This window comes from Lipophrys pholis (genome assembly GCF_963383615.2).
Source record: "Lipophrys pholis genome assembly, chromosome: 9".
Lineage (NCBI taxonomy): Eukaryota > Metazoa > Chordata > Actinopteri > Blenniiformes > Blenniidae > Lipophrys > Lipophrys pholis.
The window spans coordinates 28,613,206-28,636,795 of record NC_137639.1 but is presented as its reverse complement, the minus strand read 5'-3'; the positions used below and the strand labels follow the sequence as shown (position 1 = coordinate 28,636,795).

At 42.9% G+C, this 23,590-nt stretch overlaps 1 protein-coding gene across 1 annotated transcript in view; it reads left to right on the top strand.

The window, feature by feature from the left end:
• scap (SREBF chaperone) overlaps positions 1–21,344 on the top strand; it is a 37,747-nt gene extending 16,403 nt beyond the window's left edge. The window contains exons 7-23 of the mRNA XM_080471134.1: positions 1,225–1,397; positions 2,271–2,397; positions 4,983–5,095; positions 6,852–6,946; positions 7,139–7,237; positions 8,201–8,413; positions 8,903–9,288; positions 9,380–9,529; positions 15,245–15,446; positions 16,568–16,683; positions 18,179–18,725; positions 18,924–19,009; positions 19,868–19,950; positions 20,024–20,190; positions 20,346–20,426; positions 20,576–20,782; positions 21,059–21,344. Of these exons, the coding sequence (XP_080327260.1) occupies positions 1,225–1,397; positions 2,271–2,397; positions 4,983–5,095; positions 6,852–6,946; positions 7,139–7,237; positions 8,201–8,413; positions 8,903–9,288; positions 9,380–9,529; positions 15,245–15,446; positions 16,568–16,683; positions 18,179–18,725; positions 18,924–19,009; positions 19,868–19,950; positions 20,024–20,190; positions 20,346–20,426; positions 20,576–20,782; positions 21,059–21,304 (3,091 nt within the window). The 3' untranslated portion in view covers positions 21,305–21,344. The remainder of the gene's footprint in view (positions 1–1,224; positions 1,398–2,270; positions 2,398–4,982; positions 5,096–6,851; positions 6,947–7,138; positions 7,238–8,200; positions 8,414–8,902; positions 9,289–9,379; positions 9,530–15,244; positions 15,447–16,567; positions 16,684–18,178; positions 18,726–18,923; positions 19,010–19,867; positions 19,951–20,023; positions 20,191–20,345; positions 20,427–20,575; positions 20,783–21,058) is intronic.
• Positions 21,345–23,590: the final 2,246 nt, after the last annotated feature.

Sequence of the window (23,590 nt, the reverse complement as noted above, 5' to 3'; positions counted from 1 at the left end):
CAGGTTTTAGAAATGACTCAGAATAAGTATTATCCCCCCTTTTTTTTCACGTTGTTGTATATGAATACAGCTATCCATTTTTTTTTTTGTGTGTATCTTGATGAAGAAAGATGAGGTTTTCTGTTTTACTGTTTAATTATATTAAAATGTGTGTCCTTTGCAGTCAATTCTGGAATGTGTTCAGGAGGTACTGACACTATAAACAATCAGTTTATATTTACCCTTTATGAGGCAAATAATCACATCTGGTCACTTCTGGCTTGATTAAAATAAACTGTGATGAGTTTTTAACTCGTAATAATAATTTTGCATGACATGAACCCCATGTGGTGATTATGTTGGTTGAAGGCTGTTTATTGTGAAATGCAATGTGACTTGGTAAGTTTTACACCTTCCAACTGGTTTCTATTACACATAATTAGGCAAAGCAAGTTTATTTTTGTAGCACTGTTCATACACAAGGCAAAGAAATACATAAAATTACAGGAAAGTCATAGCAATAAAGCAAGATGGAAAAAAATATAGATGCATTTAAAAGACAAAAGGCGACTAAATGGGAGGACAAATGGTGTAGAATTTCAAATGACGCAAATAAGAATTAATTTAGCAAACTGAAAAATGTGATTAAAAAGGAGTAGTGTATTAAAATCATAACAAATCTGCCGTGTACAATGTTTTGAAGCCTGATTTAAATGAGCCGACAGTTTGAGCGGATCGCAGGTGTTCAATTAACACATAACATCATTTAACTGACACGCATTATTAAATAAACATTTATTGTTTTTTTTTTCTAATTGAACCCACAAGTTTAACAAAAAGCTTCATGCACACTGCCGGTTCTGAGAACAATTTACATGTGAAAGCATGAAAATGAGAGACCTTGAGCTAATACTTAGTATTTCCACTTTCTCAACTACACTCGTGACAAATCGATTTAAAAATAGTTTCACTTTCTACATATTTATTTTCTTGATTTCCTTTCAGAAATTAGCGGGATAAAATAAATTCTTATAAAAGGCCAGTCCTGCCTCTCAATGAGAGTCATTCTCATTTTAAACTTATTCCCGTGGATTAAACTGATCTTAAAGTAACTTGCGTCCAGGTTGAGTTTGAAATGCTACGAGTTCGTCCGTGTTCCCTAGTCGTACATGTTCGTTGAGGGGGAGGACGGTCTTACGTGACGATGGTTTGTGACGATTGTGGCGAACTCGATTGTCCGTCCAGGTTCCTGAACAGCCTGCGGGCTCGCCTGAAGCACCTTCACCCCTCGGCCAACTGCAGCCTGAGAGACGACCACATGGTCCACGTCCACTTCAAAGAGGAGATCGGCATCGCCGAGCTCATCCCCCTCGTCACCACCTACATCATCCTCTTCGCCTACATCTACTTCTCCACACGTGAGTCCTCCTCGACCGCCAGGACCGTCACCCATTTCCACCTCGCTCCGGTTAATACTTCACCGGCGCCAAAGTCAGACTGATGCCTGTTGGGCCTTTGTGTGCACACGTGTGTCTGTGTGCCAAGGTTGTTCCTGTCTGGTGCGGGGATTATCCTCACGCGGGAACATTGCACACTGCTGTAAGAATGCTCAACATTCGCTCGCTGAACTAAGGCACTTCAAGGACTCGCGATGGATATTCACACTCCCGCTGAGAAGTTGACTCGCGTTTGGCATCGTGTTTCAAAGACCGTTTTAAATCAAGCTGCAAGAATTAATATTTATTTAGATTTTTTTTGTAAGGTATTGCAGTATAATTAAGTTTCTTGATTTACCCCAAAACATTAAACCTACAATTTTGATTGAATGTTTTTCAAGAAAATATGGTTCCATTTGTGTTTTGGCATAACGATCAGATACGCTAACTTATTCACTTCAAACTAAAAGCAGCACATTGTCTGCAGTGTGCAGATTTACAGAAGGAAGAACTGAAAAGCACATTTCTTTAAATGAATATCGTTTTTGTACTGTGGTTACAAAAACCCTAAACTTTAAGATGCAAGTCCGCACAGTAAAATGTTAATAGAAATTTGACTATTGTTCTGTGTTGATTTTATTATTGTATTTTCGTAACACTAAATTCACCTAAACAGATTACTACAATCAGTTGTACAATATGTTATGTATGTGATGAGTTACAACAATAAAATGTAAAAATCCGCTTCTTAAGTCATGGATTTGTTTTGTGAAGCAAACATCTAAAATCATGTTTCTTGTGGTTAATATCTGCATCAGATGTGATTCACCTCCTCCTGCGCTTCCCTCCGTGCAGGTAAGATCGACATGGTGAAGTCCAAGTGGGGCCTGGCGCTGGCTGCAGTGGTCACCGTCCTCAGCTCTCTGCTCATGTCCGTGGGACTCTGCACCCTGTTTGGATTGACGCCAACGCTCAACGGAGGGTAGGAGCACCCGCCGTCTCTCACACATGCTTGGTGTTCACCTGTTTTTGGTTTACTGAAAACACAAACTTCAAGTTAAGGATATTGTTTCAATCTTTTAAAGTTACTCTACCAGAATTTTTTTTATTTAAATTTTTTTTCAAAATATACTTCCCATAAAAGGAATAACTTCTGCAAACGAAAACAAGACCATCACCACTCGCTTTGATTCATTTACAATTAGTTGCCTAAATCGATCACTCCAAACCCGATATGTTTACAAACAAACCAGAATTTGTAGCCATCAATCTGTGTTTATGTTTTTCTGACTGACATCATCTTGGGAAAACCTGCCGTAAGGGTTTCTGGGATGGCAAAGATGGCGTCGCGTCAGCTGAAGCAAAAATATCAACATTTGACCGATTCGGCCCGAAAAAAGCCCGACTTTTTCAAAGACACAGTTTTCAAGTCACGAGAATAAGTTTTAAATGTGGAACCGACCATTGATCATTTTCCCAGTGCAAATCGCGATCGAGTGTACAGTGCAGTGATCTTGTGCACACAATGCCTCGGGAATCTTCAGACGTTTCCGTGATGGGAGGATGTCAACAAACCCGGGGATATTCTGAAAAATGTAAAAGCTGGAAATACGTGTTTGTACGGGTGTAAAGAGAAATCTCCTTTTAGAAAGGTCAACAACTAAAACTGGGTCTTATAGTTTTCATTTTTCCCGTGTGGATTCTGGTAGATTAACTTTAATATGTGAATAAAATAGAAATAATTAATCCCAGAGGGACTTTTTTGTTTTTGTTTTTTTACAGCGCTTCTCCACATAGTCGTAAATATTTATAGTGGGTAGTATGAAGTATCAAAAACATGTTAAATGTGTGAATAGAATGTTTAGAAGTTGTACATATTCAAGGTGATTCGTAGGAAAGACAAATAGTCCACTGGCTTCAGCCCGTTCCTGTTCTTGGTCGGTTAAAGTCAACAGTATTTGTGTTTTCTATGTGTTGACATATGACCAAATGTAAAGCAAATTCATTCATTCAGAATATAATTGTAAATATCAGTATATACATATTAAAACTCGACAGTTTGGAATTCTCTTTACGTGTCTTATAAATTATATTAAACAACCTTCCTAATTATTGAATCAGGTTCAATGACTAATTTTTCCGGTAGTCATTGATACTATTACTATTGATTTTGTTGAGTTGGTGAGTCGTGTAGTGCTTAGTTTCAGTCTGTGGGTCTTTTTTTCCCCCCGATCAGAACAAACGGTTAAATGCTTGTTTGTACCTGCAGTTATATCTGTCCGTGCGTTCCCAAGCGATTATTCGGAGCAGGTGTGTCCTCGGGTCGCAATCAAATATTCACTGTTGGTGTTTGTCGTCCTTGACGTTCTTTATCTGTTGCCTTCAAAGAAAGACGAGGACAGATGGCTCGCTTACAAGCACGCATGCTCGATATCTGTCCTTCTCTCTTCATCTACATTGAGTTTACTTGGATCTGTGTTAATATTTACATTAGGAAGGGGAAGAAAAGTGGGTTATCGAGGGGCCTGATAAGAAGTCTGAATTGGGAGGAAGTGGGTGGGTGTTATTTTAAGAGGGCGTAGATGTGTGGATGTTGACGTTAGGCGGTCGTCCAATCAGCCGAGGATTACTAGAAAGCAGACATCATGGCGTGACAGTGGCCCACTGTTGTCCAACCACTGGCTACGATCCACGCAGGTCCAATGTGGGCCGTGCTTCCATCAAGTCAGCATGTCTGAACTATGAATACAAGCGTCACGTTCCGCTTAGTCATGACTGCCAACGTGCACGGGGTCATCCAGATAGCGGCTGCGGTGGCCCTTTGTGTGCGTGTTTATTATGCGCAGCGTTAACGGGTGCGTCTGATGTAACGCGCAGAGCCGGTGACTCCTCCGTGACCCAGTTCCACCCTGACATCGGCAGCTCAAGCTTATCCGCGCCCGTAAATGAATCTGACTTGGCAGATTTGTCCAGCGAGGGAAACGCCTACTGTTGACGAGTATCTTTGACCATGGCTGAGCACTGGTTTATTTTAGCGGCTCCGCTGAAAAGAAAACCACCGAAACCTTTCAAGTCTTCGGAAATTTCTTGAGATAAATAACCGACAATACGACTTAATGAAACGAGTGCTTTTTGAAAACATTTCCCAAATGCTCTTGGCCTTAGCGAATGCTCATGGCCATAGCGAATAATTCTGCACGTGCTCAGTAGAACAATGTTTTCCTCCAGGGTGTCATGACTCAAAGTCCATTTTCTCCTGGGCTTGGTAGTTTTATTTTGACAGTCACCGTAATAGCAATCCAACTTGGTCGTCTGTCCACTAGAATGTCCGTGTTCTGTCATTGTTAATGCTTGGAGCATTTTGTTTTCTGTGCATAGGTGTGTGGTTTCATTGCATAAACAACCGACAGCACCCACTAGTGGCCCCTCATGAAAACATGGTTCTCAGTGTTTCTGCCGTTTCCGTGCGTTTTCACCTGAAACGTTGTCGTATAAACGGGTGTCTTTTTTCTCACTTCAGTTCATTTCCCTTGAGGTTGTTTCTCCGTTTTTTTTCTCTCCCTACAGTGAGATCTTCCCTTACCTGGTGGTGGTCATCGGCCTGGAGAACGTCCTCGTCCTCACAAAGTCGGTGGTTTCTACTCCCGTCGACCTGGAGGTCAAACTTCGCATCGCTCAAGGTCGGTTCACAGCAGGGGGCAGCACACACTCCCCCCCCCCCCCCCAAATGTGGGACTTATTTAAAGATTGTTTACTTACACAACGGGAGAACAAAGACGCCCCGGAGCGTCTGAAGAATGCGAACGCCAAAGCTACACAGACACGATTGTTATCTCCACGCACAAGGCAGCCTGATGTGATGTGGACTTCATGTCCTCGGACAACCCGAGCTCTTCTGACAAGCTGGGACAAATGACCTTGTGCTTAAGATTTAAACACGTCAATCTTCTCAAAGGAAGCGTTGTGAATCGATTGATATCTCTCCAAAAAAAACACTTTTTTTTTAATACACAATTTGTGAATTCACAAATTGTGAATTCACAAATTCACAATTTGTGAATTTGTAATTAATGCACAATCAGCAAATTACATAATGCACAGAAATACTGTGGTCACCTGCTGAAACCCTCCGCCACAACTTTCAACTTTTCAAAGCATACATTTAACTTATTTAATCAACCATTTGAAAACTTTTTAAAGACTCTTAATAGTCAATAATCGTTAATGTTTAGTTTTTTTCCCATTGCTGGCTGCAGTAGTTATAGCCGCTGGAAGTGGAAATGTAGGAAGAGGAGGGTCGTCGTGTCAATTTTGAACATTTTTAATTCATTAAACAGAAAATTTTCAAACAACAACAACGTAATAATTTCACCAACCCTATACTGAACTGAACTGAAAGAAAAAATCATTCTTTATTAATCCCCTTAGGGTTTTACTGTATTTCGCACGTGAACCTTTAATTACAATTGGTGAATTAATTATATTGACTTGATTCATAATTTAGACTATTAATAAAGTGAAAATACTGAGGAGTATTTAAAGTTGTGTTTTGGAGAAACTGAGATGTACTTTCACTGTTATGCTGTAATAAAACATGTAAATACTTTTATTCTGCATATATATTGGGATGGCTTGTCTTCATTATCCTCGGAGTCCGGAGGAAATTAAATCTTTTTAATTTGTTAGAATCATCGAGCCGGATTACTTCACAGGTCAGGAAATAAAGGAAATAACCTCCAGACGGAGAGATTAAACTAATCAAGTACCGCAGTAAAGCAGGAAAATCTTTTTTTTTTTTTTTTATTTGAAAATGAGATGGTTCTACGTACTTCACAGTTTCATTTAATCCACCGTCAGTTTAATTTGCATGGAATAAAAAGGTCACAAATTGAGAAGAAATTAAACTTAAAACTTAGAAGAAGAAAAAAGTTAAAGGTTGTTATGGCACTATTTTGCCACTGGAGATGAAAATGTTCTGCATGTGGCCCCTGAACTATAATGATTTTTGACACTCCCGCCTTAATATATATTCCTGCTTATACAGAATTTCAGTTTTTACCCCGATGGGTCTGGAGCTTTTTCAGTGTTGCTGAGGTGATCCAATATTTACCCAGTGGTGTCTATTGAGGACACATTGGATCAGAACGTCCAGGAATGAAAAGTACAATTGAATTATTTGGTGCCTGTAGGTGCGACTGTGTGTGAAACTCTTTCTCTGATAGACTGTTGACCGGTTCACTCATCGCCGTCTCGCTTCGGTTTGAGCCTCCCGGCTCCACAGACGGACACAATTTAGATCTTTATGGTGATGAGTGATGTTTCTGGTTGTTTACCACCTTCTTCAGAGCGTTACCTTTTGGTTAGCTGTTAAATTACGACCTGATTTAATAGATTTCTTACTTGATAAGCACTAAAAACTGACATTTTCCTCTCCAGGCCTCAGTAATGAGAGCTGGTCTATCATGAAGAACATGGCTACTGAGCTTTGCATCATCCTCATTGGGTATTTCACTCTGGTGCCAGCGATCCAGGTAAACTAAATGCAGTTTAATTTGCTAATTTAATATTCTGAAACTAAGTAAAGTATATGCCGACATGCCTCATATATTTGTGTCTTTGTCTTGCTGAAACTGCTCATAATCATTAAGAATACGGGAGAACCGATTTGTTGTTTTATTCCTTTCGAGCTTTGCAACATCTGAGCTGGTTTCCTCTTCCTGCAGGAGTTTTGTCTTTTCGCTGTCGTGGGCCTCGTGTCCGACTTCTTCCTGCAGATGTTTTTCTTCACCACTGTACTGTCCATAGACATCAGGCGCATGGAGGTGAGACGCTCACGCACGCACAGTTTCCTCAGCAGTACATACATACAGCACCTCTCGAAGGTCAGGTAGCAATCACACACACACACACACACACACACACACACACACACACACACACACACACACACACACACACACACACACACACACACACACACACACACACACACACACACACACACACACACACACACACACACACACACACACACACACACACACACACACACACACACACACACACACACACACAATGTCACGTAGTTTTTAGATTATGGTTTTCCTCACACAAGCCCTTCTTAGTTAAAACCTCTTACAGTTGCACTGCTCGTTCTTTTTCTTTTCACACATGTTCCACAGACGTTTCCTCATGTTTAGCTCATGTTTCGCCTGATCCCCGCTAAGCATTAACGTCCTGAATATTACATCGACACCGAAATGGGGCCCGTGAACCTTTTTAATCCAAAGAATATCATAACAGTGCAGATTATTAAAAGTAGTTCAATTTATAACTGTTGGGAAAACAGAATGTTCAATCGCAACACGTTAAAGCGACGGCTTCAAATCAATATTAATTATGATCTTGATAAATTAATACATTTGGCAAATTAATCGTTGATGCTTGCTTGTTGTTTTCAGTAATGACTTGATTGATAAACTGAGGAAACGGGGGACATTAATTTTAAGTTTAAACGTACGTGTTACTGCCCCTTATCTCAAAGTACTATTAAAAATATGATTATAGTACTGCTCTCGTCATTATGATATTAATTGAGTGTTTTCAATAGAGCATGATAATAATAACTGATTTATTAGTTCACACATTTTCTCATAATGTTGATAGAAAAGTAGTAATTGCTTCACTCGCATCATTTATCATTAATTCACCTTCAATTTTGCGAAGAAAAAAAAAAAAAGAATTTTTTAAAAGTGCAAATAAACTGAAATGGCTTCCGTGCTCAGCTCGCCGACCTGAACCGCCGCCTGCCTTCCGAAGCGGGTCTCCCTCCGTCTAAACCGGGCCCCCTGCGTCCACGGGAGGCCCCCCCTCCCCCGCGGCCCTCCCCCCACACCATCACCCTGCAGACCCCGGCCTTCAGGACGCTGCGGCTCCCCAAGAGGCTGCGGGTCGTCTACTTCCTGGCTCGCACGCGTCTGGCTCAGCGCATCATCATGGTGAGACAGTTTTACATGAGTCATATCACTTAACTTCATTTTAAAGATGACCTGTATGGTGGGTGAAGATGCAAATGGGAAAAAAATAAAAACAACCTTTAACCTTTACATTTCAATTGACCAGATTTACTAACTTCTGCATTTCTTCCTCTTAATCGTAAAACTAAGAATGATGAGCTGATTTAACTGCTGCTGGACTTTTAGGTTCGAAAAACTTATACACAATTTGTGGGAATTATAAAAATGTAAATTTATACGCATACGCCTAATCCACATAAAATGTTAATTCAGAGTGCTGCAAATAACACACATTGAAGCACTCAGTTAAATGTGGGAAATATGTACATAGATTAGACATTTTAGCCAATATAGACATTTTAATATATATAAAACCTGAAATATATGTAATTCTCAATCTAATACAATAGGGTACAATAATGTTTATTGTACAAGAATTGATGTTTCGAATGTATTTGTTCCATTTTCCAGGTCGGCACAGTTATCTGGATCGGCATCCTTGTTTACACCGACCCAGCTGGAATCCGCACCTACCTGGCCGCGCAGGTATCTGAGCAAAGCCCCCTGGGAGACCCCGGGGGAGCCGTCCTGCCCGCCCACCTCGGCGTGGCCCCGGTTTTTCGTGGCGGGGATCCCACCAGCACGCTGAGTATCCCCCCGGCGCCGGATCCGACCCCGTTACCCGAGAACCAGTCACAGGGACACCACGACCCGGCCAGGGCGGAGCCTCTACCCCAGGCCCCGCCTGCCGTACCGCAGATCAGCTGGGGGGCCGTGGACGAGGAGGGCTGGAGGCGGTTGTCCTTCAGACACTGGCCGTCGCTCTTCAGCTACTACAACATCACTCTAGCAAAGAGGTGAGTGCAGGAAATAAATAAATAAATAAAATTAAAAAAAGACGGACTCCGGTCTGATCATCCCCCTCTGTCCCTTTCTGTCCATCTTCAGGTACATCAGCATCTTGCCCGTCATTCCTGTCACTGTCCACCTGAGCCCCCAGGAGGCCATCGAGACGCGGCACCCGCAGGACACCCGACACCCTCCACCAACCATCCCCAAGATTCCTGCTGATTTACAGACTGACCTCACGCTCTACAAGTCAGTACTGACGACACGCGTACAGATTAGCATCGGCTGTTTTCGATTGTTTCAAGTGGAAAATCACATTTTAATAATGGAGGCAGATATTGTGCTGCTTCATACTTCAGATTAGTGAAACGGATCTTGGCCCAAAAACAGCTTCTAATGAGATTTAAGCCCTTCCAAAATTTTTTTTTAAATCTAAATACAAATATTACTTTTATGTTAATAAAACAAATCATCTGCCCAAAACAAACATTTTTACAATATGAAAATGGGGAAAAAGTAGTAGTAGTTATATTAACCATATAATCATCTGCGTACTGATTTAAGACTCCGTTTACACGGCAAGGTTTCAAGTGAAAACGTGGCGGGGTTTTTTTGCGTTTTCCTTTTCAGAAAAAGTTTTGTGTTTACACGGCAAAGTTTTGAAAACGATGTCCGATTTCACGTAAACGACAGAAACACTGAAAACAATGTAGAGCCGCTAGTTTCTTCTTGTAATGAAACGGACATCGTTTTCAAAACGTCGACGTGTGAACGGCAAACTTAACTTCACTTGAGACATGATCAAGTAAACTGGGCCGGTGTTTTGTATATTTCTACAAACCAATAATTGAGTAAGGTTTAATCGGGTAGTGTCAAGATTAATAAGGGATTAATTCATCCAAAGCTGGTGAGGTCTATCCATCTATTGGATTATATGTGTTTCACATGTTGCTGACTTGCAAATTGTCAGACAGAATAAATCAAACTTTGTCACATTAATTAAGCTCTGTTTTAACAATTGTGATAAAAAAAAAAAAAACCCGCTGTGTGTCATGATATATAAAAGTAATAAGGGTCTAAATCAGTGTAAATGTTCCTGGCTGCCTGTGTGGAGACGAGCGGTCCAGGTTTTAGTGGCCACACAACACATTCGCCAGTCAGTCGACACACGTGCTGTTTGGAAACACGCTGGACTGAAACACAGTGGCTCAGGCAGAAAACAGTAAAAGCTGTGGAAGGACCTTGGCCTTTGCTTTTCCACCAGCGTGTCATTGAACTGATTGGACACTGGTAGATCCTTCCTGACGGTCTCAAGTAGAGCTCGTTTTCAAGGTTGTGTGTGATCAAGGCCACGGAGATCTCGCTCTCTGCCGAGTGGCGGTACAATCTTCAGATTATTGCCTCTTTTGAAAGAGAGCAGCAGCAGAATTCTCAAGTGTTCGACTTCAAGCATCACTCGATAGATTTCAATCTTATCTGAGTCAAAAGTCAAAACGGAGAAATGCAACAAAGGTTGGGTTTTTTTCTGCTTAAGCAGAAAGTTTTTTCAGAGAGAACGAGCCTGACGAACTGGTTTCTTTCAACCTCTGACAGGCAGTTGATAATCCAGGGGGAAAACGTAACTGACGTTACACCTGGCCACTCCTTTCAAAGGCTTCACGCTGCAGTTAATAGTCCAGTTCAGCAGAAATACACCAAACGATGGTTAATCTGTCAAAATGTTTTTTGAAAAGTTATGTTTGTATGCTCAAACAGTGTATACATTTTGAATTTATCAACGGACTTTATTCTTTTCTACCTCTACAATTGTGACTTTAGAAGCACGCAAAGCTTGAAAAATGGGAAACAAACTTCTTTACTTCGAAGAATTTTTAACTCCACACACACATCTGTGATGAGGAAAAATAAACACATACCCCCGGTACATTAGGGGCAAAAGAAAGAAAACATGGTTGATAATAGTGTTTATAATTGAATAGGATATAATAGAAAGTGCTTTAATGATCCCAGAGGGAAATTCCTCAAATTGAGTCGCGTTGGCAGGTCTTCATATTTAAGCTTCCATCTGTCGTCAATCCTTTTGTCTGTACTTGTTCAATTTTCTGCAGAACTAGAAAAATCTCTCCTCCTCCTCTTCCTCCTCCTCCTCCTCACAAACTATTTAAAACTTTGTGCAGTTTTTGATTTCTCAAAATAGAACATTGCTTCTACATCAGGGGTGTCCAACACAAAGCCCGTCGGCCGAAATCGGTCCGCAGGAGGCTCCAATCCGGTCAGACTACCAAGAAAATTGAACAAAGAAAACATTCATTATTTTTCACAAGAGGACGAGACCCAAGCTGAGGTATGCTGCGATGAAAGCTCACCGCCCTGTTTCTATCAAACTGGCCTCAAAGCCACGCCGTCAGGGTGAGTTTAGAAAGAAAATGCAGAATGCAAAAGTTATAGAAGTGACATTTCACTGTATTTTGCTCTAGAAGGTTTAATTAAAATTGGCCTCTATGTTGAGATTGTAAGTTTTGGTAGTAATTGTTTTGGTTATTGTTTTTTTTTTTAGTATAAAGGTTTTCATCACGCTGCGAAAGCAGAAGAGAAACCGTGTTGAGGTAAAACGAGTGTCTGAATGCGTCTCGGTCATTTTCTTCCTTCTGGACGACGTGGCGCCTCGTGGTGTAAAGCACCGTGTTGTCGAGTTGTTGTCTTCATCTTTAGACGGCAGATATGGAGGATATCAGCTGGAGCAGGGTCACGGTCAGGACCCTCGCAGCGCGGAGGGTGGGGGCAACAAGAAGGTCGCTGTGACAGAGGGGGACGGAGCTGGAGTCCGTCTGTTTCAACACACTGGGGGAGTCCCACGCAAGTTTAAACAAACCGTTTTTAGCTTCAGGAGAATAAGCTCTGTACTGTCCCTCTATAATGGTGAAGAGCTCAAGGCAGCAGAAATTCCTCGTAAATAGAAGAATGTAAAGCCACCGGAGAAACAGACCTACACAAAGTTTGACGTCTCGACTCCTGCAAACTAATTGACGGGTTGTAAGGCGGTCACATGGTCTTTAGGCCATGAACATGACTCCTTTCACACGCCAGACACCCTCTAAGTATCTGTTACATTTTGTCCCCACAAGTTAGTGAATGACTTCTTTCTTCACTGAACAATTTCCAAGTTTGCTTTTCAGTAAACTTCTGCTGTCCAAGGTTTCTCTTGAACATCTAAGAAGCCTCAGTTGGTAATTCCCAACTTAAATATCCAACGTGACTAAAATGTAAACAGTGTTTGATTTACCTGGTTTGACAGAATGAGTACCATAATGTCTCGCTCATTTTAGTCTAGTCAGGCCACTAAAAACGATTCGGATGTCAAAATATATATGTGTGTACCATCTCGGACCACTAGATGTCACTGTATGACGAAAAGTCAATATCATATTGCAACTAAACTTTGTTCTTCTTATGAGTCATATAAATGTTTTTCTTCTGCATGACAAAGTGTTTTGTCTGATGTGACTTGTGAAAGTCTAAATCTGCTGTCCGCTCTCTGGATGAAGGGAGAAAATCTGGAGCAGAGCAGTTTCATCTTGGGTGGGCCGGACTGGCAAAATAAAAGCAATAATAACCTTTAAATCTAAACTTTGTTGTGCAGAATATACGTAATGATAATGTCTACTTCAGAAAATTGCTACAATCTCAACTTAAATTCAGTTTTAATGAAACATTTTGGAGCCAAACACAGTGAAATGTACTAAAAACAATCTTTACTATTTGCTTGGCGATTTGGTCGGATTGGAGCCTCTTGCTGGTCATTCTGATTCTTATGTTTAACATCCGTCACGACTTCGCCCTGCAGCCACCCTCCAGTCCCAACAGCACTTTCAGTTCTGCCATGTTTGTGACCTTTTTGTTCAATGCAAATCAAACCGACGGTGGATGAAACATTTACATAAGAACAGATTTTCACTGTGGCGCTGGATTAATTTAATCTCTGCATCTGAAGGTTATTTTCCTCATTTCCTGACCTGTGAAGTCGTCCGGCTCGATGAGTCTTAACAAATTAAAAAGCTCTCTTTTATTTCCTCCAAACTCTTGACGACATTGAAGACTAATTATCTCAATCTTCACGCTCAGTAAATTATTTGCTTGGTTTCTTACAGCACAACAGTGAAAAAAACAAACATTTTTACATCTCAGTTTAAAATACTCTTCAGTGTTTTTACTTTATTCATAAACTAAATTATGCATCAAGTCAATATTAGTAGATCTATAAATGTTGTATAATAACTATAATCTTTGCTGTTTCAATATATTACATTTTGCTCGACTTACAAATAAGCAGACTTCATTTGTTTATTTGTCTAATCTGATCTTTACTGGAGCACAAACAATATTGTTTATCAGTTTGTTGCAATCAGACCTTGATCTGTTTGCACAGCAGGAACCTAAAATAAATATTACAGTAAATAAGATTTCAGATGAGGGTTTGTTTTGTTTTGCTTTTCAAACACTGAAGTAAATATAACCTGACGATGATGAAGGGATTCGAGTTAAAAACGTGTCGGGGAAACAAAAAAAAAGAAGAAAAAGCGTTTTGTTTAGTTGGTTCGTCACACATCAATGCGATTCTGAACATTTTGCACCGTGAAGAGAACAAAGAGTTCCGACGTGAATCAAACCGGCGACGGGAACAAACTTCACACCATCGGATCGCTCACAGCTGATTTCATCTCCAAGTGGTTCTAATCTAGATTTTCTGTGAGACGGGTTGAAAACAAAACAAGCATGGATGCTGGCCAAACGGGTCCGTTTGCATTGAAGTAATTTATACTTGGATTTCTTTAATCTCTTATAATACTTTCTTGATGACATTTAATTCATTTGTACTAGGTTTAAGTGTTACAAGTGGATTGTTGATTTTTAGAAACACAAAAGAATTAGTGTTGAAAACATTGCGAGGATAAAAAGAAACCCGTCGGAAAGAAAAAGCGGGAGAACCGAGAGAGTTGGGTTAGAATGTGGCTCCGTTGAAGAAATGGACCAAATTAAAGCAGAACGCATCTTTTGTGGTGCGATTCGTCAAATCATCACAAAAACATTCTCACTCGGATGCTTGTAAATGACTCCTGTTCATTTTTACTGGAGGCGCAGTGAGTTCAAATAAAGAGGCGGCGCTTTAGTGTTTTTACAAAATGTTTGACGCAACGCGTCGTTTGTAGAAACTAAAACTTCCCGTAGGAAGAACGACGAGACTGGTCATGGATCACCGGTGGTGTCGCCTCTGCACAAGTTGTTCTTGGTGTTTCCTGCGTGTGTTGATGCGTCAGGGTGGAGGAGAGACGTTAACAAATTCTCTTAAATCCGACGCAAACTGGGTTTGTTTTAAACGTTTAAATCAACAAATCTGTAGCGGTCGCTTTACTGGAGTTGGTTTGGTAGAAAGTGGAGTGTGTCGTCGTCGTCGTCGTCCCCCCCCCCCCCCCCCCCCCCCCCCCCGAGCGCTCACACCCCCGTGACTCATCTTCACATTAACTCCAAATTCCTCAGCGGATTGTTGAGCAAGCAGATGTGTTGCGTCACACTTATGTCAGGTATGTTTACGGGCTTTTCTTTGTTTCCGGAGCGACGGTGAATATTTGTCATACGCAGCGTATTTACTCAACTCCGTGGAAAGACTGGATGCCGGTGACTCGGGTTTTTCAGTTCGAGGAGACGGCTGCAGAAATTAGCGCAGAATGTTAAATGCGGTGTTCTTGCATTCCGCGGCGCCGCTGCAGAAAGTAGTACCTGCAAACCTGCTGCGCCGCGCTGCGCCGCGCTGCGCCGCGCTGCGCCGCGCTGCGCCGCGCCCTGTGGTTCATTCCAGAGCAGCAGCAGAGCGGCTCTGGTGGATGTCGCCATCTAGAGTCTGCAAATCTCAAAGAAAGCATCTTTGTTTTATTTTTAAACTCTTGTTCTCTCTCTCTCCTGCTCCAGGGTCGCCGCTCTGGGCCTGGCTGCAGGCGTCCTGCTGGTTCTTCTGCTCTTCTGTCTCTACCGGGTCCTCTGCCCTCGGAACTACGGACAGAACGGCGTGGCTCACGGGCGGCGGCGCCGAGGCGACCTGCCCTGCGACGACTACGGCTACTCGCCACCCGTCAGCGAGATCTCCCCGCTGCTGCTGAGGGGCCACAGTATGGTACGCACGCTGCGAGAGAACCGCCGGTGTAATGCGGCGCCGTTCTGATGTTTCTTGCTCTAGAGCGGCGCAGAACGGATCTGCTTCTGGACATTCAGATATTTAGAGATGGGATTCATATGTAGAAATACAGGCAACTTCACGGTAAAGGGTTGAACATCAAGACTTGCGATGTAAATTAAAGAAGAGAATTAAAACAGTGAATCTTGATCCCCATTGTTGGGGGGGGTGTTGGTTCAAATCCCTGTTCGTAGCATCAAGTGCCTCAAGCATGAAAGCTAAAGTTGCGTTCAGCCAAATAGGCCTCGTTCACACTGCAGCGACCCACTTCAGATATTTTTTACTCACTGACTCACATCCGAGCTGTTTTGTGGCCGTGCTGAAAGCTTCGTTCCAATTTTTCTCACACCAGACCCGAGGCCTCGGTCACATGTGCGGCCAATACGGGTATTTTTCTACACGTGACCGTTTCGTTTTCGACGTGTGACTGACGTCACGGAGAAGCGCCGGAGGAAGCGGCTCCGCCAAAATGTTAAAAGCTGCTTTCTTTTATTCTCCTTCTTCTCTCCCTCATGTTGTCTAGTGTTTGTCGCTCGTATTTAACAAACACTTGAAAATGAATCTACACGCTGACCAGCGTTGCCAGATATGGCGGGTATCCCCCAGTTGGGGAGCCAATTTTAACCTTGTTTATTTCATACATTTGTGTGTTTATGGCGTGTTCTTTAGTACACATATAATAGTTTTAGGGTTTTCACACGATTCCTACGCAGGCTGAGGTTTGTGTGTTTTACCTCGTTTGAGCTGGAAACTGAGTCACATCTGGCAACCCTGATGCTGACCGGCGTGCTCAGCGCGACTTCACGCCCGACAACATCCGATCGCATTCCCAAGGCAGGTCGCGTTTGACTATGATCCCGGCAAAAAAAAATATCAGAATTGAGCATCAAGACCTGCGGAGTGGGCGGAGCCAGGAAGACGCCTCAATGGGTGGAAGAGGTCAAAAGCCGCGGTGCTGATAGGAAATGATTAATTTCACACCGGAGCGATGTTAAACACCCCCTCTGTAACTCTGCCGTCTCGTTGACGCTGCCTCTCGCCGTGTTTTTTTCCTCCTGCAGGACATCGAGTGTTTAGCCAGTGACGGGATGCTGCTGGCGAGCTGCTGCCTCGCCGGACAGATTCGAGTTTGGGACGCTCAGACCGGCGACTGTCTGACCGTCATCCCAAACCAAGGGTGAGCCGGTCGCAGCAGAAACTCTTTTAAAGCCGTCGTGATGGTCAAGATCTTTCACTGTTTTCAACCACGAGTTAGTTTGGTTTACAAACTGTGTCAAAATAAAACATGTTTTAGTTTCTTAAGGTTCATAAAAGAAATATTACTTTTCTTTTTTCTTCAGAGACGAAAACATTTAAACATCAAACATCCCAAATTTAAATTCAGGCCACCGCAATTAATATAAAATGAACCGTCAACATGGTCTTTATCTTCACATATTCAGCTTTAGTTTCTTCTTCCTGTTAATTGTCCAGGTTTTTAATCATTCAAACTTAAATTTGATAAAAACTTAAATAGAACTTTTCATTGATCGATACAGTGATGAGACAAGAATGTGAAAACGTAATTGTTTTTTAAGTGAACTTTGAATCATCAATAAAAGTACAAATATTTACTTTCAAAGACGCGGAATAAGAAGTTAATGGAAACTGGCGTTCGAAACAGATTAAAAAAAGGTAAATTAATAAAAGGGTAAGATGATAAATTTAAAAAAAACGGATAAAATTATATTGAAAAAGTGACCTAATAGAAAAATATTGTAATTAAAGAAAATCAATAAATGTAAAAGGTTAAACATTTTTATTTTTCTGAATGTGGATTTTATATAGATTTTTTAATCTAATTTTCTTAAGAACTTTGTGTGTATAATGCACACATATTGTATATGTACTAGTGCTGTCAATCGATTAACTGATTAATTGCCGAATTTTCTTTAATTAATTGCGACATTTTTCTGAATGGATATTTACTTAGGGAAAACCACAGAATTAATGTCGACTCAACACACACAGACTATATTTAAATTCAAAGACTATTTTAAAAACGTCTTTTTAGCTTTGTGTGAAACGGTTTCTCTCCCAGATCAGCAAAATAGTCAAAACATAAACAAATGAATAAACATCTAATATAAGTCTGAGTTTTGTTAGAGTGCAACCTGCTGTGTTGCTGCAGAATTAATTCTGTGGTCGATAAATTTCCAAAGTGAAACTTATGACGGCCTTAATATGATTCCACTGGGTTTTATTCTGCTCTGTTGTCACGGCGATGCGCCCAGAGACGCTGCACATGCTGCTTCAGTAAGGGAGTAAAAAAACAAAAACAAAACCTTGTAAACTAAATTAAATGTTTCAAATCAATGAATCAGATTAACGTGTTTTTCTTTTGACGGCACTAACATGTACACATCCTCACATGTTGTGACATTAAACGGAGAATAAATGTTACTTGAATTAAAATCATAAATAGTCTGTGTCTCTTAAAGTTCTCAGCGTTTCTAAATAACTGAAATGTGTCATAACAGTGGAAAATCAGCGAGACGGTAACTTTGTTCAGTGTTGGTATTTATCATGGTTGTTCCCACATTCCTACTTCACATCGTCTCGTCCTGAACTTTGCAGTCGTGTTTGTTTCTCCGCCGCCTCAGACCGTTTCCTGTTTCCTGTTTCCTGTCCAGGCTCCGGCGCAGCAGCAGCAGTGGCTGCTGGGAGCAGCGGGACGGCTGGGACGCGTTCAGCGGCGGCGCCGACTCGGAGTGCCTCGGCCCCGACTGCCGGGACGCCGGCGGCGACGGATTGTCGGACGACGAGGGCCGCCCGCTGAGGCGGCGCGCCGCGCCGGCCCGGCCCACCCTCTTCACCGACCAGCCCGACCTCACGCCGCTCATCGACACCAACTTCACCTCGCAGCCCGCCGCCCACATCCCCGCCCCCCCCGCGGCGGGCTTCGACTTCGGGGACCTGGTGGAGCGCGCCTACAAGGAGCACGAGCCGCCCTCGCCCTCGCCCTCGCCCTACTCGTCCCCGTCCCCCGCCTCCTCCTCGCCGCCCTCGGCCGCCTACCTCCAGAGGCGGCCCAGCTTCGGGGACGCGGTGGCGCCCTTCATCCCGGACAGAGCGCCCACCGCCGGGGGTCACGCCACGGCGGACTTCGAGAGCTCGGTGTGGGCCATGGAGCTGAGGGGGAACCTGATCGCCGCGGGGAGGAGCAGCGGGAAGCTGGAGGTGAGGGGCGGAGCAAACCTGGTGGAGGCGACACACTTCAGACGTCTGAAACAGAAACACTAGTGAAGTCAGTGAGAAGGTTCCAAACACCAGCACACTTTAGAAAACCCTGAACCCTTCACGACGGCAGAGATGAGGAAGTTTGGTTGGAGGCGGTTTGTGGCTCCAGTGTCTCATGCTGTGGATGTTTGCTTCCAGCTGTGGGACGCGGTGGAAGGATCGTTGCGCTGCAGTAACGAAGACGGCGTCTCTGGAATCACAGCTCTGGCTTTCCTCAACAACAGGTCGGCTGTTACTCTGGTCAAATGATGAATTCTTGGTTTTTATTCTTGATTTAAACTACCAAGTTAACTACTACTAGGTTACCGAGTTAACTTAACTACTAAGCTACTTGCTTTTCCACCTGATTCACATGTTGACGTATGAGAGACACATTTATGACACAACAACAAATCAGGATTGAAGTAAAAATGTAAACATTAGAGTTGAAATATCAAGGAGATAATTTGAGCTGACCCCCCCCCCCCCCCCCCCGAAACATCTCAACCTTGTAACTGTAATGTTTTTATTTACATCTTTTAGTGAATTTACCACAGTGACGTAAACTTTTAAACCAGGGGAGTCGAACATGAGGCCGTGGACCAACACCTGGCCAAAAGTTGAAATATTAAAGAAAAATTATATTTATAAAAATACCCATAATGCAACAGCTACAGGAGAGGTTTTTTTTTGGACCGTTTCACTATTTTGCACCAGAAGGTTTCAATAAAATCGGCTTTATGTTGAGATTGGAGACATTTTTTTGTAGTAATTGTAAAAATAAAAACTTTCGCACCACAACAAAGAATAAGTGAAAATTGAAAGGTTATTTTGGAAACGTTTTATCGGTCCAACTCACTCAACAGGGACATGTTGCGGGATTCAACCCCTGAACATGGATTTGACACGTTTGAACAGCAATGAAATAATAAAAATCAGGATTAATTTAACAGAATGGGGAAAGAAAATGGAACGAACATACCTGATGGACAAAAAATCAAGAACGAATGTTAGAAAAGAAAAGAGCACTGTTCTATAAATAGTAACATCCTCTGCCCGAGTGTCTTTAAGTCCATTGTTTCTAACCGTTCCTCCTGCTGCAGGATCGTCGCGGCTCGGCTGAACGGCTCGTTGGATTTCTTCACGGTGGAGATAAACAAACCCCTGGGCCTGCTGCAGTACCGAGGTGAGCGTCTCCCGACAGTATTGACGATTCCTGCGCAGGGCGAGCGGTGCTCTGACCCTCCGTCCTCCTGCAGGCGCTCCCAGCCGAGCCAGCGTTCCCCCGTCGCCGTGCTACAGCAGCGAGGACGTCATCAGCTGCCAGCTGACGCGCTCGGTGCAGTGCGCCCACCACAAGCCCATCACGGTGCTGCGGGCCGCCGCCGGCAGGGTGGTGACCGGCAGCCAGGACCACACCGTCCGGGTAAACACACCGACAACACACACACACACACACATTAGATTATCTGCCTCCAGGTGTCGAATCTAAAAACCAGATTAAATCTCTCACACGTGGAAAACAGATTTTCTTCTAATAATAAATGAAATGTTTGTTTGTTTGTTTGTTTGTTTGTCCAGGTTTATCGTCTGGAGGACTCGTGCTGCCTCTTCACTCTGCAGGGCCACTCTGGAGGAATCACAGCCATCTACATCGACCAGGTTTTGACTTCTTCTGTTAAAATACACAAGATCCTCCAGAGCCGCCGTCCTGCTGTGGAACGTTGTTGTTTATCGTTGGAAAGTAAATAAAATAAGATCATGATGAACAGAGCAAAAGTAAAACTCCCGATGACCCCGTTCTTCCCCAGTCGATGGGTCTGGCGAGCGGCGGGCAGGACGGCGCCATCTGCCTGTGGGACGTCCTGACTGGAAGTCGCGTCAGCCACGTCTATGGTCACCGCGGCGACGTGACCTCGCTGGTCTGCACAACGTCCTGCGTGATCAGCTCCGGACTGGACGACCTGATCTGTGTGTGGGACCGAAGCACCGGGATCAAACTGTACAGCATACAGCAGGTGACACACACACACACACACACACACACACACACACACACACACACACACACACACACACACACACACACACACACACACACACACACACACACACACACACACACACACACACACACACACACACACACACACACACACACACACACACACACACACACACACGTGTGTTGCCATGGAGGTGGGATGCAGGAAAAATGTTATTATTATTATTTTTTTTTTTAAAGTCACTGTAAAGTTGTGGCTCACGTTGACCTCTGACCTCTGACCCTGCAGGAGCTGGGCTGCGGGGCCAGTCTGGGCGTGATCTCGGAGTCTCTGCTGGTGACCGGCGGTCAGGGCTGCGTCTCCTTCTGGGACCTGAACTTCGGCGACCTGCTGCAGACGGTGTACCTGGGCCAGAGCAGCGACGGGCAGGGCGTGCGGCAGCTGCTGGTGCTCGACAACGCCGCCATCGTGTGCGACTTCGGCAGCGAGCTGAGCCTGGTGTACGTCCCGTCGGTGCTGGAGAAGCTGGACTGAACGTTTTTTAAAACCAGGACGACGAGGAACAACCCCCCCCCCCCCTCCCCTCCCCCGACCGCCGGTCTGGACGCTTCCTCTTCTTCCTCCCGGTTTGTGCGTCTCCTGTGTGTTTGTTTTTTGCCCTCTATGCTGCTGACCGGGGGCGGGGCTTCACTGTGACCCCGCCCACCCAGAGAGGAGGATCAAACAGACTTCTTGGTTGAAATATTCCTGCTGCGCCGTGAAGCGCAGCCACGCTGAGCGAGGTGTGAGTGAAGGTGTGAATGTGTGGATGAATCGCGGCTCTTTTTATGACAAACACTGCTGAGAACAACGATGAAGTGATGGAGTGTGTGAGAGAGAGACTCGATAACGATTACTGTATAAAGTGAACCCCCCCCGAGGGGGGGATGTTTTTATATGTATAAATCTTATTTATTAGTTTTGTTGAATAACAGTTTCCTTCTGAACGGCTAATCGCAGATTCTAACAAAGTGACGCTCTGACGGTGAATTCTAACGTCGGGATGTTTGTTGGTGAAGTTCAGGAGCGTTTTTTTTTTTTTTCCCTCCTTTGATCTTCTCCGCGTCGCGTTTACATCGGTTACTTAAAATGTGACCTTCAGAGATTTATTATCAAAAAATCGTTTACGGCTTCGTTTTTCACTTTTTTTGAGGGGGGGGGGCAAGAATTGACGACAAAACTCAGAATAAGCTGGACGTTATTGTTCTTTCTTTCTGCGGTCATTGAAATGCTGCTGATTCTAACTGAGCAGGAGTTAATCTAAAAGCCCGAAACACTTTGGTAATGAAACAAATGGTTCTTTTGAAATGAGATTTAATAATAATTCTGTCTGATGAGTTTAATTAAAAAAATCATGTCTGTTCAAGTTGATAAAATATTACAAACTGGACCCCAATGTTAAATTAAAGGCAGAAACAAGCAGCATTTCCTTGGTTTTTTTTAACCTGCTGTCACTTTTTCAGTTTAATGATTGAGACCAAATAAACGGAATTAAAAACATTTCTTACTGTATCTTTTAAGAAACTTTTCGGTAATGCCACTTCTCAGCTCTGGGTGGCAGCAGTGAGTCACGGTTATGAACTTCTCACTGCACCACCTTGTGGCACCATTTGGTATTACAGCACTTCACTTTGCTCGACATTTAATAAAATAAAATGTAAAAATTAACTACAAGAGGCAAATGTTTGTGTTGGAAGAAACAAAAAAAAAAATCCATAATTTTTTAACACGTTGTCCAAAATAAATTTTGTGATTAAAGTTAAAAAAAAAAAAAAGGAACTTTTTTTTTTTTTTTGTTTAACATGGAAGCCATAATAATAAATGTTTTGTATAAAGATTGTAGAAATAACTGACAAAACGGTGAAATCCAGTCGAAGGAGTGAAAGACCTCTAATCCAGCAGGATGAGATAATCTGGAAAAACTAAATAGAAATTTAAGACTACAGTGGGGATTAGAAATGTCAATCGGAGCGTCTAATAGATAATAAATTAACTATAATGTGTAAAATGCACTTTAACGCTCAAAGTTACTGGATTTCTTTGACCCAAACGAGGGATTTTTAATCCAGATTAACCCTGGATTTGAATGAGAGCAGCCAATCAGGTTACATCCGGTGAATTGAACAGGAAGCTCGTCTGTGCCTGATCTTCACCTCCTCCAGAATGTTCCAGACTTTCCTCCCCGACTGACACCAACAACATCCTGAATGTATTTTTCTATTTTTCTTCCCCCGAGTCTCCGTTTACTGAATGTAGCGTCCGACACCCGGGAACCCGTCGCGGTTTGGCCGCGCCGACCCGCTGCACTGTCGTTAACCTTCCTCTTGGCGGCGCCGCCACCGCCGCACTTTGGTACGCGACCCGCGACCACGCTGGAGTTGAGGTCGCCGCTCCCGCTACTCCTGGGATTAACAAACAAAAGCAATCCGTCAGCTTAACGTCAGTATTTTTGATCGGAAACGTCCCGACCGAGCCGGAGCGACGTCCTCAACGTCGGTGGTCGTCGTTTTGTCGGGTTTTTTTTTTTTTGTGTGTGTGTTTGTTTTATTGAAACTGGAAACGTGTGAAAGGTGTAGAATTTTCTTTTTTTTTTTTTACTTTTGTTTTTCTATAAATGTGAATTCATGTTAAAAAGTCGGACATTTTGAGAAAAAACTTAAATGAATCACTGGTTATAATTTTGATATAATCTTGTCAATTGATTAAAATGTTCTAAAAAAAAAAAAAAAAATGAATAAAGTTTTTCAGTTTCAGCAGCGCTGGCTTGACAGTCACATTTTT